Here is a 21,564-nt window from a genome sequence, read left to right as displayed (position 1 = left end):
AAGGATAACGGAAGACACAACAATTCCAAAAAACAAAGAAGCAAACAGTCGTTTTGGAGGTCGAGGAAATTCGGTAAACAAGAATCAAGGCATACGACCTTTTGGATCTGAAAGGACGTGTTATAATTGCAAGCAGCCTGGTCACATTTCAAAGGATTGTACACAGAGGAAGATTACATGTTTTATATGTGGACAAGAAGGACATATCAGTGTGGCCTGTCCAAGGAAATCAACAGCGAGAAATTCGTCGAGTCACGTGATCGTACAGGAGGATTCGATGGTGGAAAGGAACAGTGCCTCATTGTCTGAAAGTGTAAATGTTGACCTTTTTTAAATGATGAACTTTGCAGCTAAAGACGAAGCGTGCGTTAGAATAAAATCCGTTAGCAACCCTCACGTAAGTCTTAAAGCGCTAATCGACACAGGAAGTCCGGTGAGTCTTATTCTGTATTTAAAAGATTTTTTCCCAATAAAGAAAGTTTTAGGATTGTAAACAACATTAATTTGAAAGGTGTAAATAATTCATCAATTACAATTTTCGGTAAATTTTATGATCAGATCTCAATGCCGGATATTGAAAATTCTTGGTTTGATGTGGAATTATTTATTGTAAATGAAAGCACAATGCAATACGATTTATTGTTGGGTCGACAATTCTTTGTAAACTCAGGTATTAAATTGATTTATCATCAAGGAGGATTTAGTTTTGAAAAAGTAAAAAATTCAGATGATTTTGTGCATTCGATATTATCAATAGATGTAGAAAAATTTGATCAATACGATGAGATCGAAAATAATTTGAATCCGGATACTCCCTTCCTTGAGAGAAAGAAATTAATAGAAGTATTTAAGTCTGTAGAGACAATGAAAGTTGAGCCAATACAGGACGATCATAGCGTAAAATTACATATAAAGGATGACTCACTTTTTCGCTTTGCTCCACGTAGATTATCGTTTAACGAAAAGAACGAACTCGAGGCAATCATAAAGGATCTGTTAGATAGAGAAATTATAAAACCTAGTATTTCGCCTTACTGTTCGCGCGCGATTTTAGTTCCTAAACGTAACGGGCAAAAAATGATGTGTATTGATTTGAGGCCGTTAAATCAGCGAATGCAACCGCAAAAATACCCTTTTCCGATTATCGAGGATCATTTAGACAAGCTGCATGGCATGAAGTTTTTCACTAAGTTAGATCTTAAAGATGGCTTTCATCAGATCAAAATTCATCCGGAATTTACAAAATATTTTGCTTTTGCAACGTCCAGCGGTTAATACGAATATGTACGATTACCGTTTGGCTTCTCGGAAGCACCCGCGGAGTTTCAAAAGCGAATGTTGCATGTTTTCAATGAACTGATACGAGAAAACAAAGTATTAGTTCATATTGATAGTAGATATACTATGCCAATTCTAACTCAGGTCCTCCGAGGGGAGTGCGGGGCGCGGGGGTATCTCGTTGGCGAGGGGTATGACGTCACGCGGGGCGGGGGTATCTCGATGGTGCAGTGGCTGACGTCACGCGGGTGGAGGGGATGTTTCGACAAAGGAGGGGGAGTTTTATTATATGAGTGTAATATTTGTAGATGGATATCTTTACGACTCTTTTTTTTATGAGGGATCCTAGACATTTTCCCAAAAAGGTATAGAACAAGCGCCGATGATCGACAATTTTGTACCCTCATTAGTATAATTTTATTACGGAAGCGCCGATGTCCGGCTGCTCGAACTTGTCAACGGAGCGTTCTAGAATCCATAAAACTATGTTTTTTCATTTTATGGACATTTTATCATTAGGAAAGAAATGAAGATTTTAGGGCCAACGCTGCGACGAACATGTTGAAACGTGATTAGGTGCAAAAGCGTTGACGTTCGGCAGCTTTGTACCCTCGCGGAAAATCTCCCATAAAAACGAGAGCGAAACATTTTTTCTTAATATTTTTTAAGGAAGAATGCAACGTATCGGCGCCAACGTTCGGCTGCTTGTGTCCTTACTCCTCTATCCATAAAACCAATATCTCGGGAAACTATCTTTTGAGATACGCCAAATGTTAGAAAAGGAGACAGAATTAGATGAAATATATATAAGGAGGATGAGAGCGCGTCAAACCATAGTACGATGAAAGCGCATAGATGCAGCGGTGAAAAAAGTTTAGTGACTACTTTCTTGTATTAGAAGTGTTAGTGATATAATAGTGAATAAAAGAAATAATGGAAAACATCGAGCAGAACGAACGCGATCTGTTGGAGCGGTCCCGCCAAGTCACCACCTTGGGTGAATATTTTGCATGGGCGCTGCGCTGCGAGGAATTTATCAATTTGCTCGAAGAAAACAGCCGTAACAAGCGTCCGCGACTCTCGATTGGAAATAGACAATCTTTAGTGGCTAGAATCGCGCGACTCGAGGGTGCAAAAATTCGATTGCAGAAACAATTTATATCCAGTGGTGGTAATTATAGTGGTGACACTCGTGACTAACGTGGGAAAACTCGTTTGGCGAGAGATTGATACGGCGTTCGAGAGCCGCATCTTGACCGGTGCGGTAATAAACAATAATTACATCGAACCTCGTCAATTTCTCGAAGATGCCAAAGACATTGTGGTCGAACACGTGCAGAAAGTGATGCAAAAATACATTAATGTAAAAGTGAACACCGTGTTTAATGGCGAGTTTGTGTCCGGTGATAAACGCGCCAACAAAAGTGTCAATACAAAAAACTATGAACTCTTTCACACGTCCGATTTACACGAGTGGTACGAGCGCCGCGTTATCGAGCCCACGCTAGCATCGCTAGAAGAGTTTCAAGAACGCGATAGTGGTTGGGCGTTGTCACAAATAATTAACTTGACTATAAATATAAACAAGTATAATTCAATGCGCGCGGGGTGTTATCTAAACTTACCGCGAGAAATTGTGACAAAGAGAGCGGTGGTGAACGTGCAGTCTAAAGACAATGCGTGTTTCGCGTGGTCAGTGGTGGCCGCTCTGTACCCCGCCGAAAGAAATGTGACACGGGAATCTTCATATCCGCACTATACGACGGTGCTAAATCTCCAAGACATTGAGTTTCCAGTGACCATAAATCAAATTAAAAAGTTTGAACTAGCAAATAATATCTCTATCAATATATATAGTATTGAGAATGACATCGTCCCGATTCGTCTTTCGGAGCAAAAGAAAGACAAGCATGTCAACTTGCTGTATGTGCAAGACAGCAACAGCGTTGGACTTCGCGTGGATCAAGAATCTATCCCGCCTTGTGAACACGCAATTGAGCAAAAATGGTCACAAGAAATATATCTGCGATCGGTGTGTATATTTATTGCAAATTATATATTAAAATATAATTGTAAATAAAATTGTAATTTTTTTTTTCTTTCATAGATGCTTGCACTATTTCGGATCGGAGAACAAGTTGCAGTCACATACAGTAGACTGCGGAAAGATAAACGACTGCGCTATCCGGTTACCAAGCGATAAAGACAAGTGGTTATCGTTTGACAACTACAACAGAAAGGAGCGACTTCTGTTTGTAGTGCGCCGACTTGGAATGCGTTTTGGCAAAGACCGAAGAAGCGACAAATTATCAACATCACAAGGTATTCAGCATCGCTTATTATATGCATTGTTCGTACGACAACTCATTATCCGCGCATAATTCTCGCCGTAGCGTTGATTGCGTTTCATGGTTCGCATTGCGTTGCATGGACCCGACAGATGTCGGGTAATGTACACCGATACAGATAGTTTAATATATCATATTAAATGCGAAGACGTGAAACTATGAAAATATGAAACGCGATATCGCTAGATTCGATACGAGCGATTATCCAATTGACAACGCGTACGGTATACCGCTTGTAAATAAAAAGGTGCCAGGTCTAATGAAAGATGAAAATAACGGTACGATAATGACTGAATTTGTAGGACTTAGAGCAAAAATGTACGCTATGCGAGTAGATGGTAAGAAAGATACAAAAAAGGTTAAAGGTGTCAAAAGTAACGTTGTCGCAAGAACGATAACATTCGACGATTATACGCGGTGCCTGAATGAAGAGATTGAAATGACACGTAGTCAGTCATGTATTAGATCGAAATTGCATGAAGTATACACCATTCGCGAGACGAAAATTGCTCTAAGTCCGTACGACGATAAGCGGTATATCATACCTGATTCTACCGACACATTACCATGGGGACATTACCAGATACCCTTATAAAATATAATGTAATATAATGTATGTGTGACCTAATGTTATGTAACATATGTGTATGTATTTCATATAGTAACGGAAAGGATGTATTAATAAAGATCTTATATATTTTTATATGTTGTACACATTATATATTTTTTAATTTTTGAGTAATTAATAAATACAGTTTGTATGAATTAAATTGTATTATCCTTATGTATCCAAGAGTTGTGCGAATTGTCAAATCCCAGCCATTTCACGTAAACCTCGTCACCCCTCCTGCGCAGTACTTTCTCCACAAGATACACATCCGGATAATTCGCGCTATGCAACTCATACTCGTAAAACGCTCCAGCGACAGATGTTTTGCGATAGTCCTCGAGTAGATAGCTTACGGGATTAGTACGCTGCACTTTAACAATCTTAAAAACCTCCGTCGTCCAATTTGGCGTGTAACCCTTCTCGAAAAGTTTCTTGTACTTGCTAACGCGTACCGAGTCACCTACTTTGAATTTCGCCGGAGCGGCAATCTTTATGTTACTATATACTGTTTTTAAAAGTTTATCAGCGATCGCGGGGGTGACGTCGGCGGGTCGCATGCCGATTGTTCGGTGCTTGCGCGCGTTATAATCCGATACGAGCCGCGGCAACGCGTCGATCCACTTGTAAGTTCCATTCAGCGTAAACATCTTCCACATTTCGTTCTTCAGCGTACGATTGGATCGCTCGACGACCGATGCCTTCATTACCGAATATGTAGAATAATGATTGATGTTATGTTTCCGTATAAGCCGTTGCACGTCGGCGTTGTAAAATTCGTTCCCCATATCAGTTTGCATGTTTTTCGGGCATCTCTTGCTATCTCGAATTATCTCGGCGAGAGCGTCAGCCGTCTCGCTTCCACCTTTACTCTTGAGTGGTATGGCCCACGCGTACTTGCTCAACACATCGATGACGGTGAGTATGTAGTGATAACCTTTGTTGAAACGAGAATACGGACGCATCTCGACGATGTTGGATTGCCACAGATCATCATATCCTCGCACTATGACATGTCTTCGGGGAAAATTTTTTCTCGCCGGCGCGTGCAGTTCGTTCACCAACTGCCGTCTCTCCAAACTATGTTGTTTCATCGCTTCGTCGGTTTTTCTCGATCGCCGTTTGTCGCTGCTTGTTTTAACGCTCATTTCCGTTCTTGACCCGTTCTTGAGCCGTTCGTAGCCGTTTCTGACCCGTTCGTAGCCGTTCTAGACCCGCTCTTGACCCGTTCGCAGCCGTTCCCGACCCGTTCTTGAGCCATTCGTAGCCGTTCCTGACCCGTTCTTGAGCCGTTCGTAGCCGTTCCTGACCCGTTCCTGAGCCGTTCCTGACCCGTTCCTGACCCGTTTCTGACCCGTTCCTGACCCGTTCTTGAGCCGTTCTTGAGCCGTTCTTGCGTTGTTTACTTCCGTTCTTGACTCATTCGAAAATCGTTCTTGATTCGTTCGCAGCCTTGTTCACAGTCGTTTCTAACCCGTTCGTAGCCTCTCCTGACCCGTTCGCAGCCGTTACTGACCCGTTCGCAGCCCTGCTTGAGTTGTTTGTAGCCTTGTATGTAGTCTTTAATGACTTGTTAGTAGCCTCGTTCGCAACCCTGCTTGAGTTGTTCGTACTCTCGTTCGCAGCTGTTGCTAGGCCGTTCACTACCACTACCACTCATTGTAGTTAGATAGCAGTTCGATAATCCTTCGTAGCCGTTCGATAATTGTTCGTAGCCGTTCGATAACCGTTCGATAGCCGCTCCTAACCCGTTCACTGCTGCTCATTCAGGTTGATAGCCGTTTCTGAGTTAGCGTTAGCCGCGCGTTGAAGTTCGTTTATCACAATCTGTATTGCCCGCACATCCTTCTCGAACGAAGTCAGCTTCTCATCTGATTCTTTCTGTTGATTCATCAATCTTTTAACGCAGGATTCCACATACAGTTTGTTGACGGCATCAGTGTCAGCTTCAAGTTGCGCTACACAACGAATCTTGCGCGATTTTGCATCATAGTCTGTAGCGACACGACACAGAGCGTTTCCGCGCACGTAACTATTCACCAATCTATCCCAATGATCGCTTGTGCCGGTTGCATCATTTCTTAGTTCGAATAATCCAAATTTGTTGATAGGCATTTTTTTCCCCGATACGAGTGATGCTGATCGACTGATTAGATTTGTCGAGACACCATTCAATTTATAATAATGCCTGCTTCGCGAAGTTCCTCGATGATCGACAGGATCTCATTGACGTGAGCGTTGTGACCAGCTCGGCGCGAAGCGTCCAGCAATCGTACCCGATCCACTAGCTCATTGGGGTCATCCCAGTGTATGTAATCGATCTTATTGTCGGTTAGTGCCATCGCGTGAGGCATTAATACTCCCTTTCCAGATTTCTTCTTTTCAATTGACATCAACGGTGCGATTATTTGTTTGTATTTGTATCCCCTGTTGCTTCGTAATTGGCCTTGTGTGTCATAATTACGTTTATGCGCGTTCGTCGCCAATAATATGCTCTTGTATTTATGCATATCATCCTCCGTGTAAATGTCATCATCGGGAATTCTCTTGAAGATCAACTCGTATAATCCTGGTGTACCAATGTACCTCACTTTGTCTATAATTATAGAATCATATTTGTCAATGTCGAATCGTTTGTTACCGAGACGCATTTCATCCTTGTCGAAATAGACACCGTACACGTGATCGATTTTCCTTTCTTTGTCGCCACTGAGGAGAGTGCTCATGTACTCTTGTCCCAGTGGTCCCAAGTGCTTTTGCAACATTTCTTGACCTTCCAGCGTTTGTAATGTGTTTCGAACAAACGATGTTTCGAGCGTGCTGCCCGAGGTTTCGAAAACATTTTCGTTTGCGAGTGTTTCGGGTATCATAGGTTGTACGATTCTCGTTGTCGCGAACGGTGTAGAGGTTATCATCGGTTCATCCAGTAAAGCATTCGATGTACGCGGTGTCGATGAGCGATTCGGGTTTGACCGTTTCCTCTTTTTCGGTGTCGCATCATCCTTCTCCTCTTCCTCCTCCTCCTCCTCCTCCTCCTCTTTGTACCGCTTGATGGGTAAGATTTTAATCTTTGCGGTACTTTCCGGCTCGTTTTTCACCATGATCGAGTTGTCGACCATCTTTTGTAGCGGCTCAATAATAGGTCTAAAATGGGTCTTGACCGCGATATCATCATCGATCTTACCGGTCTTCAAAGCGCGATGTTTCTTGCGGATTGATTCACTCGTTTTCGCAATCTCCTTCGCTATCTTTTCACGTTCGCGAATATTATCGTTTTCAGCCATGTCGGTAGAGTGTCGAACGCTCGTGTTTCACCTCTCTCGACAGAACATCGGCAACGACTAATTGTTTTGCGGTATCGCGAACACGTTAAATCCGTTTCTGTATCGGCCGTTCGTAAGCGAGCTATCCTTATCTATCACTAGAAATCCATACTTTTGCTGCCAACAAGTACGACATAATTCACTGAAATCCTCATATGACATGTCGGTATTCACGTGATCGTTGTACACATGTTTCAAGTTGGTACCGTCCTGTTTAAACAAGATTAGCAGGTTTGCGTTGTTGCGTATAAGATGTTTCGGTATTCTTGCGTATGTCTGACAGAGATAGAAGCAGTCGACGTTCGAGTGACGTCCCATTGAAAAGTACTCTCTTATCGTATTTTGTTTGTCGCACGCCACGTCATCGAAAACGAAAATCGAGTTTGGACATGCTTCGCTCGGTGGAATGACGTCACTGTTAATGAAGAATGTAAAATAGCCGATTTCATCGATCGACGTCAACAAATTCTCCAGATACCGATATTTTGGCTGTTGCAGCGACTTTGAGTACACGTACACGTTTTCAAAGCAGACGCCGTGCGGGCTTTCTATCAAACTAATCAACACGTTAGTTTTATCGCAATTCGAGGGGCCGCAAACGATCGCGCGTATAGTAGTCGGCAGTATCGTACCGTGTCTACGCATCTCCGCGTTGTCCCCCATCGATCGTAATCTGGCGTCGTAATTCGTCACGCGTATCGCGAAAGGTTGTTGCACGAAATTCATGTTCACACTCCTAACTGGATCGAACGTCTGCCTATTTATAGCTGAGCGGAACCGCGAATTGCTCAGTAACGAAAAAATGTCTTGCTATCAAGTCCTTACGATATTTGTAATTTGAGCCGAACAGCTACAATTTGTGTCGAAAACAGTTTTATTGCGAATGTGCGGCAATTACGTCCACTGCGTGTGGGACAAGCTTCCGGAACATATAAAGGCGGATTTGGAGGTTCAAACTTATCGCCGCTGTTTCGAACATTACAATCGACCGTGGCAGCGAACGCACATTGACGGTCCAGCGCCGATGATAAAAGATTGCAGCGAATGTCAACGAAAATAGGTAGAGGCCTATTAAATCAGGTGATAAACGCACTTCCGATCGAATTCCATATCCCCGGCTATCAGTTTTGCGGTCCGGGCACGCGACTACAAAAGCGATTAGCCAGAGGCGATCGAGGTATCAACTCATTGGACGCGGCGTGCCGTGAACACGATATAGCGTACTCTCGAAGCAACGATCTCATCGAGAGACACGCGGCAGATAGGATACTCGCAAAAGAAGCGCAAACTCGCTTCGTTGCGAGAGATTCGACTCTCGGTGAGAGAGCCGCCGCCACAGCTGTCTGGGCAGCGATGAAAGCCAAGACGAAGTTAGGTATGGGCCTGAAGACGACAAAGACGAAGGCGAAGAAACAGATGGCGAAGAAACGAATACTTCCGGTAGCGAAACGTGGGGGTGTATTACCGATTCTACCAATGTTGGGCGCGCTCGGATCTCTGATCGGTGGAGCGACTGGTGTAGCAAAGATGGTGAACGACGGAAAAGCTGCACAACGTCAGTTGCAAGAGATGCTACGTCAGAATCGCGCCATGGAAGGTCACGGATTGTATCTCGCTCCATACAAACACGGACGAGGAGTTTCAACGAGAAAAAAGGGGGAAAAAAAACATCAAAGAGTCGCTAAAAATGCCGCAGGGCGTAACTACCAACATACAATTGCTACAACTGGCAAAACGTATGCACATTCCGTATTTTAGAGGTGTTTTCATGCGTGATTCATTACCAATCGGTGGTATATATCGAAACGAGAGCGGCATCGTAAATTTGGATAACGCTAAAGGATCGGGTACTCATTGGGTAGCGTATGCAAAGAGGGGGGATCGCGCTATATATTTTGACAGTTTCGGCAATCTTCGACCGCCGAATGAATTGGTGCGATATTTAAATGTGACAAAGATACAATACAATTACACACCTGTTCAAACTTACAATCAAAGCATCTGTGGACAATTGTGCTTACAGTTTCTCCGAGCGATCGATGCACGTGAATTTAAAGACTGACATTGCGCTATTTACCTCAGTATTCGTTTAACAGTTTTGTCAACATGTCTATGACATTCACACTGACCGGGAAGAGTAGTGTTCTCGCGGTAAACTACTTTCCCGCCGTAGATTTGAGCGACGATGAATACGAGCTAGGTCTAGCGGATTTTGAGACTTATCATACGATATCGAACGTGAATTCCTCGAATAATAAATTTTACTTTGGCAAAGATGACGCGGAAATTACGATTCCCGAGGGATCGTACGAGCTGCAAGCGATACATGAGTTTTTGAAACATGCAATTTCACGAAAACGTCCGCGACACGTTGTTCGTGACGATGATAAAAAACACGCTGACATCACGCATATTCGGACGAATGAGGACGGTGACTTTAAAGATGGAGAATATCCGATAGTGCTCCGCGCTAATTATAATACGATGAGGAGCGAGATCAAATGCGCCTACAGAATTAATTTTAGCAAGCCTAATAACATTGGATCGCTGCTAGGATTCTCGAACCGTATACTGCAGCCGCGAAAATGGTACAAGTCGGACATGCCGATTAATATTATCAACGTGAACATTATCCGCGTAGAATGTAAGGTGACCGCGGGCGCGTACAGCAACGGCAAACTCGTTCATACGATACACGAATTTTCACCGAGGGTACCACCAGGATATAAGATATTGGAAACACCGGCACACATCATTTACCTGCCGATCATCGTGCGGAGCATTACGGATTTAACGTTACGCGTTGTCGACCAGGACAGACGATTGCTCGATTTTCGAGAAGAGATCACCATTAGATTGCACGTACGACGACGACAGCGATAACGTACGTGTGTGGTGTATGAGATGCTCGTGTTGAACGGATCGAAAGACACGAGAGATAATACAATCTTTACGGAGCCAGCGACAAGAACAACAACGTCGACATTCACTAATATCCAATCATCCGGTTGCACTAAGAAAAAGAAACTGAACGCATCAAACGTTGCGTTTTTACAATCTTTGGGATTTGCGGTGCGAAACATCTGAACAATGACCGACATCCTCAACATTGGAGACGAGCCAATCTTCGACGATCGCATCGTCAAGATCGAGACTCACACGTACAACCCGTTCGCTAACACAACATTCGGACACAGTGATGAGATAAGAATATCCATACAACAACAGGATCTGTATACGTTGCCGTATGAAAGTTTCCTATACATCGAGGGAGAACTAAAGATAAATAAACCAGCCGAAGGATCTGCTGTGATACTGGGAAATAATTGTGTCGCATTCATGTTCGATGAGATTCGATACAAACTCGATGGCGTGGAGATTGATCGCAACAGAAACGTGGGAATAACAAGTTTGCTCAAAAACTATGTAACGATATCATCCGATAGAAGCGTGATTATGAGAAACGCCGGCTGGACTGATCCGACTACTGCAAATGGAAACTTCAATTTTTGCGTACCGCTCTACATGTTATTGGGATTTTGCGAGGATTACAGACGAGTGGTGATTAACGCTCGTCATGAGTTAATCTTAATACGATCGCGCAACGACAACAATTGTCTGGTTGGAGATTCGACGCTGGAGCCTGTGATCAACATATTCAAGATACAATGGCGAATGCCACATGTGTTATTGAGCGAGATTAAGAAGCTGTCGATGCTGCGCGCTCTGGAAAGCGGACAATACCTCAGCATGGGTTTTCGCTCGTGGGATCTGTATGAGTATCCGCTATTGCAGCGTACAACCAAGCATTCATGGGCCATTAAGACAGCGACTCAGCTGGAGAAGCCACGATATGTTATCTTCGCTCTGCAGACAGGTCGGAAAAACATCATGTCTGAGGATATGAGTCGATTCGACGATTGCAAGATGACCAATGTGAAACTCTATCTGAACTCGGAATGTTATCCGTACGACGATATGAATCTGGATTTCGATAAAAACAGATGGTCGATTCTGTACGATACGTATGCGCGTTTCTGCAAGAACTAGTATGGGTATGAGTATCTCGAGCCGAGATACTCATACCCATACTAGTCTCACCGTCTCAATGTTTCTACGTAACGGTCCGTTCGTAATCATCGATTGTTCTCGACAAAACGAATCGGTCAAGAGCGCAACCGTGGATGTGAGATTGGAATTCGAGTGTAAGGAGAATGTGCCGATGTATACCACTGTGTACTGTCTCATCATACACGATCGCGTGATCCAGTACAACCCGTTGACCAACGTTGTGCGCAAAATCACCTAAACGCACCAACAATTTAGAGAGAGGGGGAAGCATAGCAGAATATAAATCAAAGTGTTATGAGATGGTTGTCATTCTTCTTTTTTAACTGATACATCGAAGAAAGAGTGATCTCGTCATGTCTGTACCAACGTTTGTGGATCTACAGGGGTTTATCCTCAATAAACAATTCATTGTAAAGGAAGCGGCAATCCTGAGAAGAGGATTTATTTTATCACATTATTTTTTCGCATGTCCTGTACCATGGGGTGTGCTCATAAAATCTGAGAGACACCAAGCCTCATGGTTGACTCGAAATCATCATAGATTGCAATGGGTAGATGGAAACGTTCCATATAGCATGGCTCAGCGTTTGATTACAACAGCTATCGTTGGTGGACCGCATGAAGAAGAAGAAGAAGAAGAATCCTTTCTCGTATATGTAAAAGGACTTGAAAAGCGAGAATGGTTAGCCGATATATTGGATGATGCTGGAAACGGTTTCATTATTGAGACCTTGGATGCTGATTACGACGATATCGAGTCTCTAAATAATCTAGATGTTAAAAACACTATGCGATGTGGAAAACATGTTAAGAATTGCGCATTACAAAATGTATTCAAAATATTTAACTGGTGGTCGCAACGCCAGAAAGAATTGCAAGATTTGGAAAAATAAAATATTTAAACATTAATGTGTTTTATCTCTTATTCCCCTTCCCCAATCCTTTCCTCACGAATCGTTTCTAAGAATTCTTTTTATCCGAGCGCCATTTTCCCTTCTCCTAAATTTCATAGCGCCAATAGTATTCTAGAATCTCCCACCACATTTACCCCACTTCTTTTAAAAATAAGCGTCATGTACAACACTCGATTAATTTCTTTATACGATCAATGTTGCGTTAACCGTTCGTGCTGGTGGTTCACTTTTAATATCTGGAAATATGTACTACGCTGAAAGAAGCAGCGGCTCCGGCAGACATGTGAATAATTACATACCGAATTGTAATGAAACTCCATCGTTTGAGAACAAATGCGACAAGTAAGTTTAACTTTTTCTATTTTTGTATTTTTGTCTTTATATTTTTACAAATTGTATTATTTTTCAAACTAATTTCATTTTTTACAGCATTTCGTTGGAGCCTCGTGCAGTTCGTATACTAGGTAGACGATATGCATTGACAGCTACGGAATTTAAATTCCTCGAAATTGGTATCAAAGTGGATCCACCGAGTTACGTGGAAATCGCAATAGGAGATCATTGAGGAAAGGAACTGATACTATCTCTCGAAGTGTGGAAGGGACTCTACGAGCAACTTCACAATATTCAGAATCTGCTTCGAAATGATTCTAAAGATGCCTATAGTTTTATAAGCGTTGGACCGTTAACAGTGCGAGTTCGTACGATTAACGACGCCAAGTTAATAAGTCTTGATTCTTCAAATGTATGCATGATGATGATCGAATCGACGTTACACCGTATGTTCGATCTCGATCCATGCATTGATGTAACTTTTGACCGATTGGTTAAAATTACTAATACAGTCGATATCAAGTTTACGCAATTTTCAAATATCGCGTCCAATGTAACGAATCCTAAAGAAGTATCAAATGTAATACGCGCTAGCGACGCCTTCAACAAGCATCAGCTCATCGGTTGCGAACTGACAGTTTTAGTTTTTAGTCCATAATATGTAAGAAAAAAAAAAAATTTAAAAGAAGAATAAAAAGTTTTTAAGTCTAAATTATGATGTAATTTCTTTGCATGCATTTCCATTCTCCATCTTTCTCCCACCCGTAAGCAGTCCCAGCTCTCATACGTAGCTCGTTGCACGGTCCTTGCGGGGGATGACGTCATGCGGGGAAGGGGGAACGTCACGCTAGAGACTGAGAGGCTAGGGACTGAGAGGCTAGGGACCGAGAGGCTAGGGACCATGAGAGAGGTAGCGCGAGAGAGATAGCGCGAGAGAGATGACGCGAGGCGCAGCGAGGAGAGAGAGAGAGAGAGAGAGAGAGAGAGAGAGAGAGAGAGAGAGAGAGAGAGAGAGAGAGAGAGATGACGCGAGGCGCACGCGAGAGATGATGCAGCGAAGGAGAGCATGAGGTGTTCGCAAGAGAGAGAGAATTTTTTTTTTTTCTATTAAGAATAATTTTTATTCATAAAATGTGTGTGTGTGTGTGTGTGTGTGATTAAAAATATAAAAGCATGTAAAATTTAAAAATAGATATAATATAAAAGAATATAAAAGAATACAATAAAATGTAAATATAAATTAATATTAAAGAAAATTAAGAATATTTTTATCGGCTCTCAATATCAAAGATATAAGTATGAAATTGAATGGATAAAAGAAAATATAAAATAAAAATGAAGATATATGAAAAAAAAAAAAAAATTAATATAAAATATAAATAATAAACATATAATGTCAAGGCTCTGACTATTCAAAATTAATAAATAAACGGGCTAATAAGAGCCGAGCGCGGATAGAAGCGCGACAAAAAAAAAAAGAAACGAACTTATAGTTACAAAGTTAATTTATTCAAACGTTTCGGTCCCTGATTCGGGCCATCCTCAGTAAGCTGTACAAACATAAAATAAAAATTAAAGGTAAAAAATACATAATTGAAAAAATGGCAAAAATTATTTAACAAAAAAACGGTGAGGCGATGGTAAACAGAAATTTAGTATAATTATAATAAAAAGGAGGGTCAACATGAGATAAAGAATAATTAAAATTAAAGATAGAAACAATACGTACATAAAAGAAAGAAAGAATGATTCATAAGAATCGTGCGGCAAAAAACGGCGAAGAGCCCCGCAGCCAATGTATAATCGCAACAGCGTCACCTCTCATCGTTACCAAACACGGTGGTAAAGAAAGATCCGACTAGAACTCTAATTAACAATCTCCGTCAGCTACTCATGTTGTGGAAGCGCAGAGATTATATCTCAGAAAAATCTTACAAGCTAATGAATTGCTCGGATAGTACATTACCGCGTGCTTACGGATTGCCAAAAATTCACAAGCCGGATGCCCTCTTAGGCTAATCGTCTCTTCAAAAAACAGTCCATTATATTTCTTGGCTAAATTTTTGCACGATACTGTACATGCCTCGCTACCTGCAGCCGACAGCCACGTTGCTGACAGTTTTGAATTAGTAGAGAAACTTAAAGACGCATACATTGATAATCAACATAAATTAATTTCTCTTGATGTTGTCTCGCTATTCACCAACATCCCATTAGATTTAGCAATGGACAGTGTCGCTAGTAGGTGGCCGGACATAGAAAGGAAATGCGTCATACCAAGAGACAATTTTCTATCGGCTGTGAAGTTTGTGCTTGATTCTACGTACTTCTCCTTCAATGGCGTATACTATAGACAAACATTTGGCACCCCCATGGGCTCACCGCTGTCACCGATTATTGCTGATCTAACGTTACAGGACCTAGAAAGCAAAGCGCTTGCGAACTTGTCGGTTGCACTTCCTTTCTATGTTCGATATGTCGATGATGTCGCGTTGGCGGCTCCCTCCTCCATGCTCAAAGACATATTAAAGACCTTCAATTCCTTCCATCCGAGACTCCAGTTCACAATGGAGGAGGGCGTCGATAATCGACTTAACTACCTGGACGTCACTGTTATTGTTAACGATGGAAAGTTGGAATTCGATTGGTTCCATAAACCGACGTTCTCCGGGAGATATCAAAGTTTCGAATCACGACACGCTCTTTGCCAAAAAAGAGGCACAATTTTTTGTCTCACAGATAGAGTTTTCCTCCTGTCACATCCCAGGTTCCATAGAAAGAATTTCGAACTCGTTATAAATATTTTGCTCGATAACGGGTATCCATTGCAGTATATCTTTGATACAATTAACGAAAGATTGAAATTTCTGTTCGCGAAATTTAAGGAGAAAAATAATTCTTCTCTAAGTAAGAATGACACAAGCAAAAAAGAACAGCTTCCAATCACTTTCTTTAACATTCCGTATGTCCCTGGCATTTCCGAGCAATTTAGTCGTGCAATTCGAGATTTGGATACAAAAATATCATATACCGGCATCAACAAGCTTAACAAGTTTATTAAAGTGCATAAAGATAGCTTGCCGAAAGACCTTCACACGAACGTTGTATACAAGATCTCCTGCAATAACTGTGACGCTTCTTATGTCGGTCAAACGCGCCGTTTCCTCAAAACGAGAATAAGCGAACACCGCAACCACATCAATAGAAACACGACGCAGCGCTCGGTCATAACAGACCATAGACTTCTAAACCATGAGTTTGATTGGAACAGCGTGGAGATCCTGGATGAGGAGCCGATTCTAGGGAAAAGACTCCGAAATGATTCACATCAAATTACAAAAAAATAGCATCAATTTACAAAATGACACGGAGTGTTTAGACCATATATATTTCCCGATGATAGAACATATGTATAATATCTAAAGCCAAGCGTGCGCTCATTTATCATCTGTTTTCGGTTGACCTCAGTTCTGTGTTTATATTATTGTCTCGATCTCATCTTTCCATTTAAAGACCAGTCGCGATGTATCGTTTAACAAGTGCGATTATATGTCACGTTCCCGTATGCCTCTGTGTTTTCTAGCATCGGTAAGTTGCCTCTTTCTTTTGTGTTTCTTTGTTAGCTCGATCAATTTTTCTTTAATCAACACAGGTTTGCAATAATATGCATTCACAAACGTTCTCTTTCCGTTTGGTAACGATGAGAGGTGACGCTGTTGCGATTATACATTGGCTGCGGGGCTCTTCGCCGTTTTTTGCCGCACGATTCTTATGAATCATTCTTTCTTTCTTTTATGTACGTATTGTTTCTATCTTTAATTTTAATTATTCTTTATCTCATGTTGATCCTCCTTTTTATTATAATTATACTAAATTTCTGTTTACCATCGCCTCACCGTTTTTTTGTTAAATAATTTTTGCCATTTTTTCAATTTTGTATTTTTTACCTTTTATTTTTATTTTATGTTTGTACAGCTTACTGAGGATGGCCCGAATCAGGGACCGAAACGTTTGAATAAATTAACTTTGTAACTATAAGTTCGTTTCTTTTTTTTTGTCGCGCTTCTATCCGCGCTCGGCTCTTATTAGCCCGTTTATTTATTAATTATAAAATATAAAATTAAAAAAAAAAATGCTAGCGGCAACGGCAGCTGTGAGATGGTCGGGCGATGGAGGTGGTTACAGTGACTGCAGCGATGACTGGTGAGGTAGTAGAGTGAAGGCTGTGTCTTATACTGAAAATAGAAACAGTGAATTTTACTTTTGTTTTTTCAAATTTTTAATTTATTATAAATATAAAACGGATACTTACAATGATTACAAAGTGGACACATGTTCCGCGTGAATATCAGATGCAGCGGAGCGTGACAATCGCTGTACCACTCTTCTATAATCACTTCATAAGAAGTGGTACAATGCACGCGTATGGCACAAATGTTTACAAATAGTTCCGCATTTCGTACTACACAAGCAGTGCATAATTTAATATAATCTTCAGGTATATAATATGAATATATAGCGCACACCTTCGTTACAACATTTATGTTGCTGATTACAGGCACTCCCAATAATTGTTCAATTATATCCAAGTCCCCGCCGTGCTCGCTATTATAATCGGAGTCTGTTGATTCACTCACTATATCATTTTCTTCTCTATCACTATCTTCCGCAATATCTATAATTTCTATGTCATTATCACTATCTTCCGCAATATCTATAATTTCTATGTCATTATCACTATCCTCAGTCATAATATCTTCATCCATTTCTTTTACTCTGATCTGTGCTATACGAATGCTAAAGACTGTTTGATGCGGAGACAGACTCTCTTCATAAGTTTCAACCCCCATTCCTCTCAAAATTATCGCAATTCTTCCTTAAAAAAAAATATATATTAAGAAAAAATGTTTCGCTCTCGTTTACGACCGATTTTCTGCGAGGGTACAAAGCTGCCGAACGTCAACGCTTTTACATTTGCACTTATATAAATATTAAGAAAAAATGTTTTGCTCTCGTTTTTATGGGAGATTTTCCGCGAGGGTACAAAGCTGCCGAACGTCAACGCTTTTACATTTGCACTTATATAAATATTAAGAAAAAATGTTTTGCTCTCGTTTTTATGGGAGATTTTCCGCGAGGGTACAAAGCTGCCGAACGTCAACGCTTTTGCCTAATCACGTTTCAACATGTTCGTCGCAGCGTTGGCCCTAAAATCTTCATTTCTTTCCTAATGATAAAATGTCCATAAAATGAGAAAACATAGTTTTATGGATTCTAGAACGCTCCGTTGACAATTTCGAGCAGCCGGACATCGGCGCTTCCGTAATAAAATTATACTAATGAGGGTACAAAATTGTCGATCATCGGCGCTTGTTCTATATCTTTTTGGGAAAATGTCTAGGATCCCTCATAAAAAAAAAAAAAAAAAGTCGTAAAGATATTCATCTACAAATATTACACTCATATAATAAAACTCCCCCTCCTTTGTCGAAACATCCCCTCCACCCGCGTGACGTCAGCCCCTGCACCATCGAGATACCCCCGCGCCCCGCACTCCCCTCGGAGGACCTGAGTTAGAATTGGCAGTATATCTACTATTGATGATTTGCTTATTCCATCGGTTAATGTCGAGGAGGGTCTTGATGTATTGAGGAGGGTGTTAATTCGATTAAAAGAATATGGGCTCGAATTAAATCTGTCAAAGTGTTCATTTTTACAAAAAGAAATAGAATATTTAGGATATTTAGTTTCCGAACGCGGCATTACATTATGTAAAAGACACGTGCAGGCGATTTTAGAATTTCCGCAACCTAAAAATATAAAGGAGCATTTCTTGGACTGTGCAATTACTTTCGACGTTTTATTCAAAATTTTGCTGTAAAGACCGGACCGCTTCAAACTTTACTTAAAAAAGACGTGCCCTTCGTGTTCGATAATGAATGTATTGAGTCTTTTACTCAGCTAAAACAAGAATTGTCGTCTCCCCCGGTATTGTGTATATATAATCCATCCGCGGATACTGAGTTACATTCTGACGCGAGTATCCTGGGATTCGGAGCAATTTTACTGCAAAGGCAGACAGACGGTCGTTTCGGGCCGATAGCATATTTTAGTAAGGCAACTTCGGACGTAGAGAAAAAATATCATAGCTTTGAACTGGAGACTCTGGCCATTGTTAGGGCTATTGAACGTTTTTATATATATGTACAGGGTATTAACTTCACTATTGTTACCGATTGTAATTCACTTGTATTGGCCATGAAAAAAATTAATATTAATCCACGCATTGCTCGTTGGAGCCTATTTTTGCAAAATTATCATCTCGAATTAAAACATCGTCCGTCAAATAAAATGGTTCATGTAGATTGTCTAAGTCGAAATGTGATGCTAGTAAATTTTATTTCCGTAGAAGACGAATTAATGTACAAGCAGTTAATGGACCCGAAATTAAAAGAAATCGCTATAGAACTCGAATGTAAAGATAATAAATATTTTTCATTGATAGATGGCCTAATATTTAGAAATTATAAAGACAAACCTTTATTTGTAATACCGGAGAATATGATAAATAGCGTCATCAGAATATATCACGATGATATGAGCCACGTAGGCGTTGATAAGACAATGCGCGGAATTCTCAGTCATTATTGGTTCCCTTGTATTAAATGGAAAGTAAAACAATATATCCATAACTGTATTAGATGTTTGAGTTGTTCGATTGCGTCCGGAAAAAAGGAGGGTGAAATGGAATTGGTGGAGAATTGTACAAAACCTATGCAAATTCTGCATGTGGATCATTTCGGACCTCTTGAAAAAACGAAAAAGGGATTTAAATATATTCTAGTAATTATTGATTCGTTTACTAAATATGTATGGCTCTATCCCTGCAAGTCAACAACTACAGAAGAAGTTATAAAACATTTCTCTACTTTGTTCCTTTCATTCGGCCTTCCGATAAAAATAATTAGCGACAGGGGAACTGCTTTTTCTAAACTTTTCGCGGAATTTATGAAATCAAATGAGACAATACATACGATGGTAGCCGTGGCGTCTCCACGGGCTAATGGACAAGTGGAGCGAGTAAATCGTTTCCTTAAATCAACCTTAGCGAAAATGATTAAGAACTCTGACGAATGGGAAAAAAATTTAGGAAAGGCCCAGTACGTGATAAACAATACGGTTCATAAAGCGATTAATACTACTCCAAGTCAATTGCTATTAGGTTTCGAGCAACGAAATGTGAACGATGACGACTGCGACAATTTATCGATAATCTAACTGATATCGATAAAGATTTTGAGGAAAAGCGAAACAAATTAAGAGATGCAGCGGACATAGCGAATCGTGCGTTAAAAGAATACAATAAGTCCCAATATGATAAGCGTCACAAAAAACCGTCAAAATATTGTGAAGGTGATCTGGTGTTGATAAGGGTTCTACAGCACAAATAGAAAGTTACTGCCAAAATATAAAGGACCTTATCAAATTAAACAAGTGTTAAATAAAAATCGTTATGTAGTTGTGGATGTTCCGGGTTATAGTCATTCAATAAAGCCTTTAAATACTATATTATCAGCGGACAAAATAAAAAAATGGATTAACGTAGCGAACGATGATTCTGGGTGATCCAAAGAATAAATTTGTTAAATTTCTTTTATATAATAAGTTAAAAATTTTTAGTGGTACTCGTATAAATTTTAATTTTGTAAACTGCTAGCGTATAATTATATTTGTATTTAAAATTATGACATTCTCGAAGCGAAAATTAGTTCGAGACGAACTAACGCCAGGACGGCCGAAGCTGTAGGCTCCTGAGAATATAGATATTATTTCAATTATTTGACGCAACGTATACGTAAGATTTTGGGAATGTATACGGAGGAATTTAAATAAAAACGGCAAGTGAGAGTGGGAGAAAGCGCCGATATACGAGAGCGCGAGAGACGAGAGGCAATTTTAAGCCAACCGCAATATACAACGGATGAACACGAGCGATAACTGTGCGAGAACGATTTATATAAATTGTGTGACTGTGTGTGAATACGAATTCAGCTTATTTGCGTTACTTCTTTATTAAACATTTGAACATTTGCTTTTCTTATTTTGTGTTATTAATTCTTTTTAAAATGTGTCAATAAATGTTCATCATAACATTATAAAAGTGAATTTAATTATTAAAAGTAAAGACATTCTTAATACCTCAGACCTTACATATATGTATAATTGTACAAGAAACTGTTTTTGGAACATCTAATTTGATCGAATTTGCAGAAAATATATCGAGTTTGCGTTTGATCTTTCGTGATTACTTTCTCGTGATTCTCTTTTACTTTTATGTATCATTTTTTGCAAAAGAAAAAATTCTATCTCGTATTTAAATGCCGGTAATTGATTATTATATTAGGCAAAGTTTAAAAGAAGGACTCGATTATACTTAACAATATTGAAATAATATTTTTAAATAATATTAAATTATAATTTAATAATATTAAATAATATTTTTTGTTTATAAAACGGGTTAAGAAATAAAGAAACCAAAGATTTAAAAAATCAGGGAGCGCACGCGCTCAGATACTAATATAACGACTCCTTGTCCTTGAGGCAGGTAATTAAGGTTTTGCAGAGATTGGGATCCGGACAAAGGTCCAAAGGTTTCTGGCCCCTCTTGTTCTTTAACTCCAGGTCGGCGC

At 40.3% G+C, this 21,564-nt stretch overlaps 1 protein-coding gene across 1 annotated transcript; it reads left to right on the top strand.

Annotated features, from left to right (window-relative positions):
* The first annotated feature begins 337 nt into the window (after window positions 1-337).
* On the top strand, window positions 338-16,221 carry LOC145943404 (uncharacterized). Its single transcript, XM_083050917.1, has 4 exons — window positions 338-433; window positions 559-670; window positions 758-1,190; window positions 14,913-16,221. Exons 1-4 carry the CDS (start codon window positions 338-340, stop codon window positions 16,219-16,221), a joined length of 1,950 nt encoding a protein of 649 aa, XP_082907043.1.
* The last annotated feature ends 5,343 nt before the right edge of the window (window positions 16,222-21,564 follow it).

Source organism: Prenolepis imparis, unplaced genomic scaffold (assembly GCF_030444845.1).
Source record: "Prenolepis imparis isolate NDT839.2.m4 unplaced genomic scaffold, iyPreImpa1.0 SCAF_12, whole genome shotgun sequence".
In the NCBI taxonomy this organism is placed as follows: domain Eukaryota; kingdom Metazoa; phylum Arthropoda; class Insecta; order Hymenoptera; family Formicidae; genus Prenolepis; species Prenolepis imparis.
The sequence above is the reverse complement of the archived record's forward strand: the minus strand, read 5'-3'. Positions and strand labels throughout refer to the sequence as shown.

Bases quoted from the DNA above. Each gene is read 5' to 3' on its own strand.
- LOC145943404 (XM_083050917.1), top strand. From the start codon at position 338: ATGAACTTTGCAGCTAAAGACGAAGCGTGCGTTAGAATAAAATCCGTT. The intron at 434-558 runs GTGAGTCTTATT...TTTTATGATCAG, and splicing joins TAATCGACACAGGAAGTCCG to ATCTCAATGCCGGATATTGA. The intron at 1,191-14,912 runs GTTAGATCTTAA...TTCAAAAAACAG, and splicing joins GGCATGAAGTTTTTCACTAA to TCCATTATATTTCTTGGCTA.